Source organism: Schistocerca piceifrons, chromosome 2 (assembly GCF_021461385.2).
Source record: "Schistocerca piceifrons isolate TAMUIC-IGC-003096 chromosome 2, iqSchPice1.1, whole genome shotgun sequence".
NCBI lineage: Eukaryota > Metazoa > Arthropoda > Insecta > Orthoptera > Acrididae > Schistocerca > Schistocerca piceifrons.
This window is the reverse complement of record NC_060139.1, coordinates 1,106,555,358-1,106,572,355: the sequence shown is the minus strand read 5'-3', so window position 1 is coordinate 1,106,572,355 and position 16,998 is coordinate 1,106,555,358. Positions and strand designations below refer to the sequence as shown.

The window sequence follows — 16,998 nt, the reverse complement described above, 5'->3', positions numbered from 1 at the left end:
GGAGAGTCTTACCAGATGAGATGTGAAGGAAAGACTGATTGCCAGGGGGCTTCCACCCTCTTCCTTCCCCTTCATGCATTCTGCCAGAGGAAGAAGACACTGGCTCTGAGAGCTTGCAGACTTCAATATCTTTATATATGTGTGTTCTCGTGTCACTGCTTGGTGAGTAGATTTTTTGTTTATCCAATTATATTAACACATAAGTGGTTTTTGTAGACAGAAGGATCCATATTTGATAGGCATTTGTTACAAGTTACAGTATCCTTTCTTTAAATAATTATTCTTTTTGCTTATGTTTTTATGATCTTCATCTTGAAAAAAGATGAATTTTCTGTTTAATTTAACCCTTTACATGTTTGTATTCTTAAATAAATTCTTCTTCTTCTTCTTTTTCTTTTTGTCAATTCCATGCAATTGTAGATCATGTAAAATAATCACTAAGAGGAACTATTCTTTTGAATAAGGTTGTTCTTCCTATTTCCCCAGTGCTTTTAAGTTTTTTGCTTTGTTTTGAATTTTCCTCTGCTTTGAATGTATTCTTCAGTTGTGTTCATTTTGCCTAAGTCTCCTTGTGTGCCTTTGTTCCACTGATTTTTAATTTAGGGAGGTTCCTTTAGTTAGGGTGTTGTCTTCCAGTCTTTTCACGTGTCCAAAGAAACTGACCCATTTTCTTTAGTTTGTGACAGAGTTTGGGAATTTTTTGATAGAGTTCTTTCTTGCTTCTTAACTTGGGTAGATGCTATTTTCATGTATGATAGGTCCTATAACTTTTTGAAGGATCATCCTCATTTTATCTTCTTTTTTTCTATATCTCTTACTGTTAAGTGTAGCAATGAATGAGCATTTGTGGTGTTACAGCTGCTTCATGGTGTCTAATTTTCACATCAATGGAAACTGATTTGTCTTTGTAGATGTCCTTGGAAGATTCGTACACCATCTCCATCTTCTAGGATGTGGCATTGTTGGTTTCTTTATTCAGTCTTTTTGTTTGAATGATTTCTCCAAGGTATTTAAATTTTTGAACTTATTAATTTTCCTGAAATCTATTTACAGTGCTCTGGGGGGGGGGGGGGGGGGGGGGGGGGGGGGGGGGGGGGGGGGCTCTGACAACATTCATCATGTACTCTTTTGGATGTCAAGATCAGTAGGTTTGCTTTCTCTGATACTCCTTCAGGGACCTTCATTTGGATGGTAGCTGAGTCTATATTTTGTCAAAAACTAAGAGGTTATTGACAAGGTTCAGGCAGTAAAGCACTTCCCCATTCTCCAAATTTTTTTTTCAAAATTCAGTTATAGAATGCAGTAAGAGTCCATCCTCTTATTGGACTCCTGTTTTGATTTCACGTGATTCAGAAATTTTGACTTGGAATTTTTTTTTACAAATTGTTTAATCACGCTAAGTAATTTACTATCTACTCCAAATTAATGCAGTGTAGAGGATATGGTTGGACAACAGCATTGTAAGCTTTTTTAAAATTCACAAAGCTGATGACACAGTTTTGCCTCACGATCATGTAGTGACCTATTGTTGAGTTGACGTTGAAGACTTGTTCCACACATGACCTTTCTTTGTGAAAACAGCCTTTAGTTTCCCCCGCATGTTTATCAAGTTGCTTTTCCAGTCTTTTAACTATTGCACCAGAAAGAATTTTGTATGTTTCTGTAATTATTGCCACCTGTTTTACCTCTGTTTTGTAGATCAAACGGATTAGTGCACATTTACATTCATCTGATATATCTTCTGTATCCCAGATCAGATTGTCCTATACTCCAAAACCATGTTTTGACTTAGGTCTTTCAAATTCTTCTTGCAGTAACACATCTTCCATCTCATCTTCATCTGCTTCCTCTTCCATTTCTCGAATTTTGCCAAGTTCATTCCCTGGTATTTCTTTGAGATTACAAGGTGAAGAATTTACATTTTGTTTTGCAGGCAGTACGAAGGTCAACATTTCCTTTGGATCATTGTAACTGACCAGTTTTTCACAGTTGTCAGCCAGCAGTTCACAGTTCTTTGAGTTATTCAGTATTATTTCTCTATTTTCTTTAGTGAAACATAAACTCGGGGGCTGATATACCTGTAGCTCTTTATTAAATGTTTTGTAAAAGCTTGTTGTGTTTTTCTTCTGGAAGAATTCTTCAATGGATTTTAATTGCTTCATGTCAAATGATCTAGCATTTCCTTTATTTTGACAGTCCATTTTTCTTTGAAGTTTTGATAATTTTCTTGGGCTTTATTACTGTACCAATTTTTTGGTTGGTTGGTTGATTTGGGAGAGGAGACCAAACAGTGAGGTCATTGGTCCCATCAGATTAGGGAAGGAGAGGGAAGAAACTCAGCTGTGCCCTTTCAAAGGACCCATCCCAGCATTTGCCTAAAGCAATTTCGGGAAATCGTGGAAAACCTAAATCAGGATGTCTGGATGTGGGTTTGAACCATCGTCCTCCCGAACATGAGTCCAATGTGCTAACCCCTGAGCCACCTTGCTTGGTAACATTTTTTTTGCATGACAGCATCCTTCCATCTAGAGCTTCATTACAATCTGCATTCCATCATGTGTGTTTCAGAGAACCGCCATTTCCTAGGCTAAAAGTGTAATACTTCTGGAAATACAATTTTTCTGGAAATGTGCATCCAGCGTTAACTGTCAATTTTGTCTAATAGTTATGCATAAATAAGGGAGAGTTTTGAAGTTTTCTTCTATCAATCTTCTGTACATTTCAGTTTTCAAGTAAGTGTTTGCTCAAGGTATAGACTGGATTTTTATTTTGAATAGCTAAGCTTTACTGTATGGGTAAATGATGATGGCATCCTCTAGGGTAAAATATTCTGGAGGTAAAATAGTCCCCCATTTGGATCTCCGGGCGGGGACTACTCAGGAGGACGTCGTTCTAAGGAGAAAGAAAACTGGCATTCTACGGATCGGAGCGTGGAATGTCAGATCCCTTAATCGAGCAGGTAGGTTAGAAAATTTAAAAAGGGAAATGGATAAGTTAAAGTTAGATATAGTAGGAATTACTGAAGTTCCGTGGCAGGAGGAACAAGACTTTTGGTCAAGCGAATGCAGGGCTAAAAATACCAAATTCAAATAGGGGTAATGCAGGAGTTGGTTTAATAATGAATAATAAAAATAGGAGTGCGGATAAGCTACTACAAACAGCATAGTGAACGCCTTATTGTGGCCAAGATAGACACGAAGCCCATACCTACTACAGTAGTACAAGTTTATATGCCAACTAGCTCTGCAGATGCTCGACTGACATCTCTGCCCAAACTCTTTGCCTTTACAAATGTCTGCTTGTGTCTGTATATGTGCGGATGGATGTGTGTGTGTGTGTGTGTGTGTGTGTGTGTGTGTGTGTGTGTGTGTGTGTGTGTGTGCGCGCGCAGCGCGCGCGCGCGCGCACGCGCGCGAGTGTATACCTGTGCTTTTTTCCCCCTAAGGTAAGTCTTTCCACTCCCAGGATTGGAATGACCCCTTACCCCCTCCATTAAAACCCACATCCTTTCGTCTTTCCCTCTCCCTCCCTCTTTCCTGATGAAGCAACCGTTGGTTGCGAAAGCTTGGATTTTTTGTTTGTGTTTGTGTGTCTATCAACGTGCCAGCACTTTCGTTTGGTAAGTTACATCATCTTTGTTTTTAGATATATTTTTCCCATGTGGAATGTTTCCTTCTATTATATTCATATCATTAATATTTGCTAACTTTGACAAATAAAAATAAATGTAAATGTAGGAGGATTCTCTTGATTACAGGTTCTTTCTTTGAAACAGTAAAAGTAATCAGTTTTCCCAATATCAGATCATATTAACGTAAAGTGACTTCAGTAAATTTTTTTCCATCCCAACTTAATGGAAATTGTGAAAATCTCCTCAGCATTGTGATTTCACTAATGTAAAACAAATAACTAACAAAACTCAACTGCAATAATAAATGCAGCTGTACAGCTATATATCTGGAATTTTCTGTGTTGGGGATGTCCTTTAATATAAAAACATCAAGTCAGGCAAACTATCTGTGAGAATTAAAATATCCATGGGTGTGCTGCCGATCTATAGTGTCCAACGGGCACAATATTTCGGCGATCATACATGTCGCCATCATCAGGTGAACTGACGGACTGAGCTCCTGTGAACGTGCCGGCACAGAGATCCGTATGCTATGGCTGCTCAGAGGGAACTGGATTCGGCCGCGACCGAACCCAGTTCCCTCTGAGCAGCCATAGTGTATGGATGTCCGTGCCGGCACGTTCACAGGAGCTCAGTCCGTCACTGCACCTGATGATGGCAACATGTATGATTGCTGAAATATTGTGCCCGTTGGACACTATAGACCGGCAGCACACCCATGGATATTTTGATTATCAAATACGCCGGGAGAAACTCAAGAATCATATCTGTGAGAAGTAACACAACTTAGTCACTGACCTAAATAATTTTCCAGTTGTGAAGCAAGCAGAATAATACTAATTCCAACTTTTCATAACATACAAATAACAATACATAAAAAAGAACCACCACAGCACACTTGAATGCTGAGGTATTTTTAACGTAAATAAAAGGAAACAATGTAATTCAGGTCGCGTAGGGTTATTGCACACAGAATTTTCTCCAACAATGATTCAGAATGCTCAGAAAACGGAGAGTATGGTATGGTTTCAATGATATGGAACGGCATGATAACGTTGTTATAATTGTTTTTATGACCAGTAAAGTAGAGAAAATAGAAACAAATGGGAAAAAATTCAGAGTTGATGGTTCAGCCAAGTGGTCTTCTGCACTGCAGTCCACAATGCAACCTCTAAACCACTGAAATGAATGAAAGAGGATTATGTGGTTAGCGTATTTCAAAATACTTGCTTCTGTTATATTTATCAATGCACATGGAATAGTCATAGCAGTTTAAAGTAGTGTCTGGTAGATACCAATTTAATACGAATTGCACAGTTACCGCTAGTCGAGCCAAAAGAGGCCACGTACAAGTGATGAATCATTATTGACTGCTGTCAAAATTCACATTCTTAACTGTTCACTGCAAATATTTCCAATGTTCCTTTTCTTACTCTGCTGCCAAGTGTCTATAAAACACCTTTGAACTAATCACATAAATTACGAGTCATCTGCTAAGAGCTGTTATGAAACTGATCATTAAGTACACATGGTAGCCAGTAATTTCCTTATCCTAAACTTCCAGTTTGAAAGAAAGTATATGAGAATCAGCAGCATGGGAATTACGTAGCCACATATTTTCTTGTCATTTCTTGTGTTACTAACAATATTTTTATTACTTAAATTAATATGCGCTAAAAACAAAAGAGATGAATCATAGTGCCACTAACAATTAGAGCTGAACCTAACTTTGAACCATGAATTTTCAACAGTCAAAGATGATCTGACTTCATGGCAATATAATCTAGGATTAATGATTATACAATGCAGATTTCCAGGTTAAGATTGATCTGAGGTTATTTTCTGCCTTAGCCTAAGGTTAAATACTTTATACAGTTGGCTTTCTCTCACACACACACACACACACATACACACACACACAGAGAGAGAGAGAGAGAGAGAGAGAGAGAGAGAGAGAGAGAGATCATATTTAAATTAATTATTGTGGTAAACAAACCACTGTGCTTTATAGCATATTTTCGCACATGCACGTACCACCAGCTAGAAGATCTCCTGATGTGCGCTGACTGTTGATAACAGTATTGTTGTATGTTTCAGCACTAAATGGTGAAGCGACTCTAAAACGGCTGTGGGTTGCATCAGGTTCATCAACGGAACTGGAAACTGGATGGTGAATGGAAGTAGTGTGGTTACCCTCATGTTGGAGGAAATCTGGAAGCAAACAAAATGAGCATAATATTTTAATTTTCAGTCAGATGCATAATAGAAAGTGTATACATTTTGTGAAGCTTGTTGAACATGATGGTTCAGGATTTCAACAACTGCAGTAATTAATTGTAAACAAACCACAGCATCAGTTGCAATTTTACTTTTTAACACTACAGCCAATGAAGCCATTCTCAAGTGGTTATATGAATAAGTACACAAAACAATGCCAAAAAACAAGGTACATATGGAATAAATTATATGAAATGATAAAGTAATAACAAACTTCATCAAAGCAGGGCAGTGTAGTAAAATAAATATCGTTGAATAACAACTCGTCCAAAATTTAATAAGGTAATGGATGTAACACACAAATGCTAGATCCTGGCATTGTAGGTGTACACAGATGCAGATTGGTAAGCAGATGAAACAGTGCTAAAATAGGGGAAGAGAACATCACACAGAGACTCTGTAGAGGCCAGGAAAAATGGACTGGAGGAAGGAAATATTAATGACATAAGTACAATGCTTTGAAAATAAAATAAAATACAATATTACATGTCATTTAAAAGATTTGCATAGAGACATATGAGAAAACATCATAAAAAGAAGTAATACAAAAACATATAGGCCACAGATGATGCTCAGAGAATGTCAACAAAAGAAATGTTGAGGCCAGAAAGTCAGCAATAAAATTATTGTTAATATGAGTAACACAGTATCCCTTTGTGATTTGGTGGTAAGCAAAGGAGCATTTACCTTGTGCATTTTTTCTTCCTGTTTTTGCATGTTCCAAGTATCTGATTTAGAAGTTTCTGCCTGTTTGGCCAACATAAAAAGCTTCACATTCACTACAGTACATTTTATATATACCTGCAATTGCAAACTTTTTGTTGTCAGTTCTAATATGTACAAGTAACTGATCTAGTATTATAGCAGTTTTGAAAACAATTCTAACATTAAACCTGTGGAACGATCCACTAAGATTATATGAAACATTACCCTAGAAGGGAAATGAGACAAATTTTAAAGTTTTGGCACGAACATCATTATATTTCTTGGCTATATTCTGAAAAACTTTTAAGTTCATATGTTTAATGTATCATCTTCTCCAATTTTGGATAGGTCATTATAAGCATTATATATTTCATTACGCAGTATGCCGTTGGGTATGTCTACTGTTAGTTTCCCTTTTAATAGCACTTATTCCATTTGTACTTATGTATCATTATCCAGACAACCACTTAAAATGGCCTCGGTGGTTGAAACTGGTCACAGTGTCAGAACATAAAACTGTAACAGCCACTTTAATTTGTTTCCAAATATATGTGTCTTCAGTAATAAAAGCAAGAAAGAATTCAAGTTTGATGCATAAGCATGCCAGCAGGGTGGCTAGCTGAACATAACGAGTCTGTACACTCCGTGAAATAGTTGTGATGAAGTTATAATCTGTAGCACAGGAACCCATTCCCAGCTGCTTTGTCAAATGTCCCAGAATACTGACCTCCTGTCATTTATTACAGGCTTTCTATCAAACAATGGAAAATCGAGGATGGAATAATGACAACAATGTAAAATCAAACAGTGGAAAATCCAGGATGGAATAGTGACAATATTATGAAAAGGATAGATTGCTACTCGCCATATAGCAGAAATGTTGAGTCGCAGACAGGCACAAAAAGAAGACTGCTAAACAAACGAGCTTTCAACGAAAGCTATCAGCCAAAAAGAAGTTCTTCTGATCTAGCCAACATAAACGCACCTATTCATGCAAACACAACTTGTACACACGTGACCAATGTTCCTGGCTGCCAATACCATACTGTGAGCAACAGAACAGGGTGGGAGAAGCAGTCTGAGTGGTGGGGGTAAGGAGGAGTTTGGGACAGGATAATATGGTGGACTGGGGATGGTAAAGTGCTGCCTTGAGGGGGGGGAGGGGGGGGGGGGGCAGAGAAGGGAAAGTGCTGGAATGGCAACAGGGAAAGTGACAAGTGGGTGATGGTAGTGACTAACAGAGGTTGAGGCCGAGAGTGTTATAGGAACCTAAAATATATTTCAGGGAGAGTTCCCACCAGTGCAATTCAGAAAAGCTGGTGTCGGTAGGAAGGAGCCAGATGGCACATGCAGTGAAGTGGTCTTTGAAAAGAAGAACGTTTGTTGGACAGCATACTCAGCAACTAGGTGATCCAGCTCTTTCTCAGCCACAATTTGTCAGCAGCCATTCATGCAACAGAGAGCTTGTCACTTGTCATGCCCATTTCAAACACAGCACAATGGTTGCAGCTTAGCTTGTATATCACATGACTGGTTTCACAGGTAGCCTTGCCTTTGATGGGATATGTGATGCTTGTAACCAGACTCGAGTAGGTGGTAGTGATGGGAGGATGTATGGCATCGGTCACCAGTCTTGCATCTCGCCTATCACAGAGATATGACCCGTGAGGCAAGAGGTCGGGAGCAGGGATCGTGTAGGAATGGATGAGGATATTGCACAGCTTTGGTTGGCAGTAGAATACCTCGCCAGGAGGGGTGGGAAGGATAGTCGGTTGGACGTCGTGCTCTGTTGCTCGCAATCTGGCCTCGGCAGCCGGGGACAGTGTTCGTATGTGTAAGACTTGCAATTGCGTGAATATATGTGTGTGTGTGTGTGTGTGTGTGTGTGTGTGTGTGTGTGTGTGTGTGTGTGTGTGTGTGTGTCATCTAATTTGAGGAAGGTCTTTTGACTGAAAGCTCACATATTTAGCAGTCTTTTTGTTGTGGCCATCTCAGCATTTCCAGTATATGGTGAGGAGCAATACATCCTTTTCATAAAACTGTCTATATGAAATCAGATAGATTGCTACTCACCACAAAGGGTAGGCACTGAGCAGCAAAAAAGTACATTTAAAAGTATTCTATACAATTGCATAAATTCCTTCTTCAGAGGTATGCTATATACATACAGTGTGTCTCTCCTGAGAATCACCTGGCACACTTTCCCTGGTGTTACAGCAGAAGTTTGTAGTTTCGTTTCTGCATTGCGTAGCTGGAGTCAGCCCAAACAAATAGTGCTCACCACATCGTTCAGGCAACACCTGGTGTTGACAGAAAACGTCATTTTGTTTGTCGTTACAAACAAAATGATTGTTGAAGTGAATTTTACAGGCACCTTCAATAGAGCAGTCACAGGTTAATGTAGTCACACATTTGTTTTATTGACATGTATTAACAGGAACAATAAAACTTGAAGAATAATCAGTACTCCAGCAGTAACAGCACTGCCCTAGCCCACACTAACTCACCAAGCATGGAGTGTTACTGTATCACTGCTGGATTGTTGTTTATTCATTTTTCATGCTTTACTGTAATTGTTAATACCTATTCATAAAATGAATATTAGACTAGACTAATTTGGGAGCACTCTATCAAATGGGCATGTAAAATTTGATCAATCGTTTTTTTATTTTTATTTATTTATTTATTTATTTTTTTTATTTTTTTCAGGGAACAAACACAGGTGTCACTTGAAAGGTGTGATGAGCAGTAACTGTTTGGGCTGCCTCCAGCTACACACTGGAAAAATGTAATGAGTATCAGCACTGTGGGATTTATAGCTTCCTAGCTCCAATAGGAGTGGAGTGGGGAGATGGGCAAAAAGTGTCTTTTAAACCCCTGCAGTACAGGCTGCCCTGCAGCCAATCATGTTGTTTAGAATAGTAGAGGCCAGTTTTGTTGACCTCCTTTGCATGACACGCAACGTGAAACTGTCCTGTACAACACGCCTGATGTCTCGGACTAATATTAGCCTGTTTTACTGACCTCTTTTGGAGGTACTAAACATACAGCATTGCGAGGGGGCAGGGTGGGGGGGGGAGATGGATGTTGCAAGAGGGTGGAGGATGAGCTGGGCAGAGAGATGACAGAGGAGGAAGAGGAGGAGTTGAAGGAGAGGGCAGACAGAGAAGGTTGTGGAGGTGGTGGACAGACAAAGGGGGAGGAGGAGATGTACAGAAGAAGGCGGGGGCAAGATATGGTCAAAGAGAGGAGGTGGAGGATATGGACAAAGAGAGTGAGAAGGGGGAGATGGACAGATAGAGGTGGATAGACGTGGTGGATGTAGACCCTTTTTGATAGTCAATATTAATGGAATAAAATGATGTGCTGTTGCAATTCTTGTATGGGGGAATGTTATTTTACATGTTCAAAGTGACCCCCATTAGCAGCCAAACGACATCGAGCTGCTGAACTGTTGAATTAACTGTGGGTGTCGGTGTCAGCATGATAGACACAAAGGATGTCTCAATGGTTTCTTGCTGCTCATTTATTGTAGCTGACTTCTATTGATAAATATCATTTTTCACAGTCCCCCATAGCTAGTGTCAAGAGGTGTAAAGTCTGGATACCATGGTGGGTACCCAACAGCTGCTCTTCGATCTATCCATTATCCAGGTAGATTCTCATCCAAGTAGGCTCTGACATCTCTGTGCTAGTGAAGCAGAGTGCCATCCTGCTGTAGGTAAAATCTTTCCTTTCCAAACACCTTTTAAGATAGCAGGAAAAATTGATGTTTGAAACATACGGAGATACATGTAACCAATCATGGTACCTTCAAAGAAGAATCAACCCACACGTTGAAACACCACACAACACATTAACACCAAGTAGGTTAACATGTTTGTCCACATAAATGCAGGATTTATAGATGCCTAGTTTATGCAGTTGTAACAGTTTACAGTACTGCTCAGCTTGAACTGCACCTCTTCAGACCAGATAACCATCCCTGCAAACCGTTCATCCTTGAGAAGCATGCTCTCAAACCGTTTGCAGTACTCCATCCTTCGATGAGGGTTGTCCTTACTGATAACGTGCAGTGATCTTGGAATGTACACTTTTCACATTGCAGACTGTAGGATTCATAATATGCTTGATTGTCTTACCCTGCTTTCACAATCACCCTGCCTCACAGACTTTTTAGGTGACCTAGTAAAATGTTGCAACACAGCAGCGCTGGAAGCTGGACTTGTTGATGCTTTTGGTTGGGAAGACTTTTCCTTATGCACATCCTGAACAGTACCGTCAGCTTCAAATTTATCCCAAATACAATAAATTATTGAACACATTGGTGGCTGATTTCCATACACATTACTCTATTGTTGTTGTACCTCCATCATGTTTTCTTACTTCCAATACCAGTTCAATATGGCCTTGCATTGCTCAAATGACAGTCGTACTTCATTCATTGCTGTGCTGTCATCTGCTGGAAAATGTGCACCAAGATCTGTTGAGAAAACAATGGACTATGCTACCACACAAAATTCCAACAATATATCATTTTGTTCCAAATATATTAACTATCAAATAGTGTCTACATTTTTCTGGACCCCTCTGTATGTCTCGGAACTCCCCCAAACCACTGGACCAATTTCAACCAAATTTGCTACACAATGAGCAAACTTCAAGAGCGACAGAACTGTGAGGTTTATAACCTCCTATGTCCAACAGATTTGACAGAGCACTAAAAGACCACAAGGCCCCCGGAGTAGACAACATTCCATTAGAACTAATGACAGCTTCGGAAGAGCCAGTCCTGACAAAACTCTACCATTTGGTGAGCAAGAATTCAAGAAAAATATAATCATTCCAATGCCAAAGAAAGCAGGTGTTGACAGATGTGAAAATTACCGAACTATCAGTTTAATAAGTCACAGCTGCAAAATACTAACGCGAATTCTTTACAGACGAATGGAAACACTGATAGAAGCCGACCTCGGGGAAGATCAGTTTGGATTCCGCAGAAATGTTGGAACACGTGAGGCAATACTGACCCTACGACTTATCTTAGAAAATAGGTTAAGGAAAGGCAAACCTACATTTCTAGAATTTGTAGACTTAGAGAAAGCTTTCGACAATGTTTACTGGAATACTCTCTTTCAAATTCTAAAGATGGCAGGGGTAAAATACAGGGAGCGAAAGGCTATTTCCAATTTGTACAGAAACCAGATGGCAGTTTTAAGAGTCGAGGGGCATTAAAGGGAAGCAGCAGTTGGGGAGGGAGTGAGACAGGGTTGTAGCCTCTCCCCGATGTTATTCAATCTGTATATTGAGCAAGCAGTAAAGGAAACAAAAGAAAAATTCGGAGTAGGTATTAAAATCCATGGAGAAGAAATAAAAACTTTGAGGTTCGCCAATGACATTGTAATTCTGTCAGAGACAGCAAAGGACTTGGAAGAGCAGTTGAATGGAATGGACAGTGTCTTGAAAAGAGGGTATAAGATGAACATCAACAAAAGCAAAACGAGGATAATGGAATGTAGTCAAATTAAGTCGGGTGATGCTGAGGGAATTAGATTAGGAAATGAGACACTTAAAGTAGTAAAGGAGTTTTGCTATTTGGGGAGCAAAATAACTGATGATGGTCGAGGAAGAGAGGATATAAAATGTAGACTGGCAATGGCAAGGAAAGCGTTTCTGAAGAAGAAAAATTTGTTAACATTGAGTATAGATTGAAGTGTCAGGAAGTCGTTTCTGAAAGTATTTATGTGGAGTGTAGCCATGTATGGAAGTGAAACGTGGATGATAAATAGTTTAGACAAGAAGAGAATAGAAGCTTTCGAAATGTGGTGCTACAGAAGAATGCTGAAGATTAGTTGGGTAGATCACATAACTAATGAGGAGGTATTGAATAGAATTGGGGAGAAGAGGAGCTTGTGGCAAAACTTGACTAGAATAAGGGATCAGTTGGTAGGACACGTTCTGAGACATCAAGGGATCACCAATTTAGTATTGGAGGGCAGCGTGGAGGGTAAAAATTGAAGAGGGAGACCAAGAGATGAATACACTAAGCAGATTAAGAAGGATGTAGGCTGCAGTAGGTACTGGGAGGTGAAGAAGCTTGCACAGGATAGAGTAGCAAGGAGAGCTGTATCAAACCAGTCTCAGAACTGAAGACCACAACAACAACAACAACAACTTGTCCAACAGGAGCAGAGATAAGGGCAATAAATAATTTTTTTTCATCCTCTGCCATACAGGCTGCCCTGAACAAGAGGCATGTTACTTGGGAATAGTATTGGCCTGCCTTATTGGCTAGCTTTGCAGCGTAGCATATGGTGCAAGAAACAGTTTTCCCACCTCTGACATGCAGGCTGCCTTACACGACAGGCACGTAGTGTAGCGATAGGAGCAACTTGTTTTATCTACATTACTGAGGCGTTTCCATTGATACATTTTATCTTTGTATATACAAAACAGGATTTATGTATGTGGTTAATCATTCAAATAATGGTACACATACCACCTGCTACATGAGAATGAGCACTTTGGAGGTTAGAACCTCCTAACTCTAATAGGAGCACAGGTACTAAAAATAAAGTGTTTTGTGTCCCTGACATGTAGGCTGCCCTTCATACTGTGTGGGTAGTATTGTCATGCCTTGCAGGTGGTATATGTGCAGATGAGCACAGCTGGGCAGGGAGAGAGGAGGGCATGAAATGGATAGGAGAAACAGGATGTGGATGAGTTAGATGGATAGAGGTGGGAGGATGAGGTGGACAGAGAGAAGGGGAAAGGTAGAGGCAGAAATGGAGAGGGAAAGGAGGAGACATATGCAATACATATGTCAAACTCTTATGCAAGTTAAGCCATGAGGAAGAAGTTACACATGCACAACTCACAACTCACACACTCATGGGCACTGTCATCTACAGACACAAAGGTACTACTGCAGTGAGCAGCAGTCTCAGTTGGAATGAGTGTGGGGACAGAGCAGGAGAGGGATAGCAGGGCACGGATGGGGGCATATGCATTGATGGGCCAGGGACAGCATGGTAGACTGTTTGGCGCAGCATCAGAAGCCTGTGCTGGGGGGGGAGAGTGAGGGAGTGGAGGAGACTGGACAGAAGCAGAGAAAGAGAAAAGACTATGTGGGTGCACTGGAGGAGGAGAGGGTTCTATCAGTGTGCAGGGGGAAGGGGGCTTTTATCATGCAAACAGGGAGATACAAACCAATAAAAGGTAGCACTACAGAAAGAAATTAGTCATCAATTTACAACCATTCACTGTAAAATTTCCTTGAGACATTAAGAATTAACCTAGTCACACCTGTCTAATATATAATGAAAAATGAGCACATCCATTGCCAGCAAGCAAAATCTGTGACATGAAATGTGTAACAATCTTACAGCATAGATAAGTGTGGTTGTTTCAGTAAATAATACCCTCTTTCAAATACTATCTTATGCAACATTCCTAACTGTGTTCTGACACTGGATTAAAGATGAATCTACATCCTTGTTAATAATATACACTCTGAAAAACCAGCTTTACTGTGAATATGTCAATGTAAACTCCATTTGTATTATTCCTGTGTGTATACAGCATGCTTGCAACAATAGGCAGTACTGTTGGCAGGATGAGACCTGAGTTTCTCCTGGTGTATACAATTTTCAAACAACTTACAGGAATTAAGCCAGGTAGTATTAACAGCAACCGCCGATATTTTGGGTGGGAGCACACCCCATCATTTTCAAGGCAAACTGCAACGGACAAGCAATGTACAGGCAAATTTAAATCCTCAGTTCTCGGACTAATGTAGGAAAGATAACACACACACACACACACACACACACACACACACACACACTGAACACTAGTGCAACCAAAGATGACCAAAGTCAGAGATATTGATAGACTATGGACTAGCAGGTGAGGTAACATTGACTATCTACCTCTGTTTTTTGACAAGGGAGAGAGCAGGATTCCAAAAACAGTGTGTGTGTGTGTGTGTGTGTGTGTGTGTGTGTGTGTGTGTGTGTGTGTGTGTTATCTTTCGTGCATTAATCCGAGAACTGAGGTTTTAAATTTGCCTGTACATTGCTTGTCCATTGCAGTTTGCCTTGAAATTGGTGGGGTGTGCCCCTGCAGAAATATCAGCAGTTGCTGTAAATACTACCTGGGCACCATTTTGTGTTTAAGGGATCTCTGGCATAATATGATTAAAAGAGGGGCTAACTCAGCCACAAAACTGTACAGAATCTGACAGGGATTGTTTCAGACCATGGAGGTTTGTTCAGTTTTAATGTTTTTAGCTTCTTCTGGACATTTCTGGCATTGACATGTATAACACTAACTACTGCAGTGGTACAAAGATTAAATTTGGCTGATACTCCTGTCTTTCCTTTGTAAAGTTACATTCAAAAACAAACTTAAGAATATTTGCTTTTGCTTTGTTACCCTCACTTTCAGTTCCAGTCTCATTTGTTAGTGTTTTGACATAAAATCTGCTGCCACTAACAGCTTTAACTTACTACCAGAACTTGTTTATGTTTTGTGAGAGGTTTTTCAATATATTCTGCTACAATAGTCGTCAAAGGTGGAAGGCAACAGACATTGCTCTCCTGACAGCTGAATGAGTTTCATTCATCATCTCTCTATGTATAGGTCAATACTTTCAGAGCTATTATGCAATAGTCTCTCTTTCTTTACAAGTTTCCTTATGTTAACTACTGCCTATCATGAACTGTTGTGCTATGTAGATATCTGTGAAATGCCACACTATTTCTATGGGCTCCTGTCTAGAGCACACTGCCTCTTTATCTATTGCTGAAGATATAAATGCTATAACAAGAACAAACACAGTTTATGGAATATAGTACTTTATAAAGCAACACGTAAGATACAATGAAGTGCAGGAAATAACACTGAAAAATCACTGGTGCCATGAAAAAAAGCACTTGCCTCACAAGGCACTGAGATTACAAGTCACAGAAAACACGAATGATGGCACCGACGTCCATTTTATCGAACGATGATGGTGGCTGCTGCAGCACACGGCAGGCAGGCACTCGCAAGTAGGGACGGAAGTAATGAAGGGGGTGGGATGGCGTGCCATCCTCCTCTCACAACAGGCCGTAGGGCAGGACAGGGAACAGTGCCTCCATAACTACATCCTTGTTGAGGTCAGCAGTCAGCAACAGAGACTTCAGGACCCAGCAACAGAGGTGAAGTCAGGCGCAGTTGAGGCTGCACTGGTGATGGCAGTTTAGGAGTGGGGGTGTGAGGCAGGAACCTCAGACAGCAGTCTGGCAGGGTGCAACCCGTGCTGCAGTGTGACAATGGTTGTGGGGGAGTTCAGCCGGTGGCCAAAACCACGAGCCCAGACAGGCACACCTGGACAAAACCGTTGCAAAGAAGCAGACACCTGCAGGTGCGGCATGGGATGCAGCAAGTAGAAGATGTTCTGTGGATGGTGTCCGTGTGGCATCTCTGCTGGGCTCTTGTCCCCCACTGCATTGAAATGGTATGAACTCAAGAAGGGTCTAAAGCAGCATCAGAGAACCTGACAGTTACATACTTCAGCATCTGAGTTTTAAATTTCTGAACTGTGCATTCAGCCTCACCATTAGATTGAGGATTAAAAAGGGTCCAAATTCAAGAAACAGACTGGGGGCTATTATCAGCAACCATGGTAAATGGAAGCACCTCAATTGCAAAAATCCTAGACAGGGCCGAAATAGATGCTAATGTGGATGGACGATGAAGGGAAACTTGTAATGGGTGTCCACTACAATGAGCAATACTGATTTAGGAAAAGCCCAGCAAAATTGACATGTAGGCACTCCCGTGAGCACTGTGGCATCGGCCAGGGGAAAAAAGATGGCTGCGGGCCGCCTGCTGCTGAACACAGTGAGCACAAGCGGCAGTAACCCACATAATGTCCCCACATATGCGCAGTTCATACACTTGCCGGTGCACCGAAGCTTTGGTGTGAGAACTCCCTCAATGACTGACACGGAGAAGCCGCAGTACATTATGGCATAAGCAAGTGGAATCACAACCTGGGGAGCAAGATCCTCTGTAGCTAACAAAAGAACCCCATCAAAGACAGAAAGACAGTGCTGGAGGGAGAAGTGATTACGCAAGGGATCTGAGGCACAGTCCAGGGCCAATTATGTAGCCCAAAAGACAGGACCCAATTAAGCACAGGACTCGTGGCAACAGCTGATGCCATCGTGACACTAGTGATGGGGAAACAGTCGACTATATTCTGGTTCTTAATTTCTAAGTAGAAAGAAAGCAATTCATCCCAACTGAATGCCAGTCCTGGCGTGTTGTGCCATCGGACGGTAATGGATCTGATAACGAGAACAGGAGAGGAAGAGAGTCCACCCCTGCAAGTGATG

At 40.7% G+C, this 16,998-nt stretch overlaps 1 protein-coding gene across 1 annotated transcript in view; it reads right to left on the bottom strand.

Annotated features, from left to right (window-relative positions):
- LOC124776913 (filamin-C-like) overlaps nucleotides 1-16,998 on the bottom strand; it is a 542,943-nt gene that overhangs the window by 46,348 nt on the left and 479,597 nt on the right. Inside the window, exon 16 of the mRNA XM_047252124.1 lies at nucleotides 5,666-5,842. Within this exon, the coding sequence (XP_047108080.1) occupies nucleotides 5,666-5,842 (177 nt within the window). The remainder of the gene's footprint in view (nucleotides 1-5,665; nucleotides 5,843-16,998) is intronic.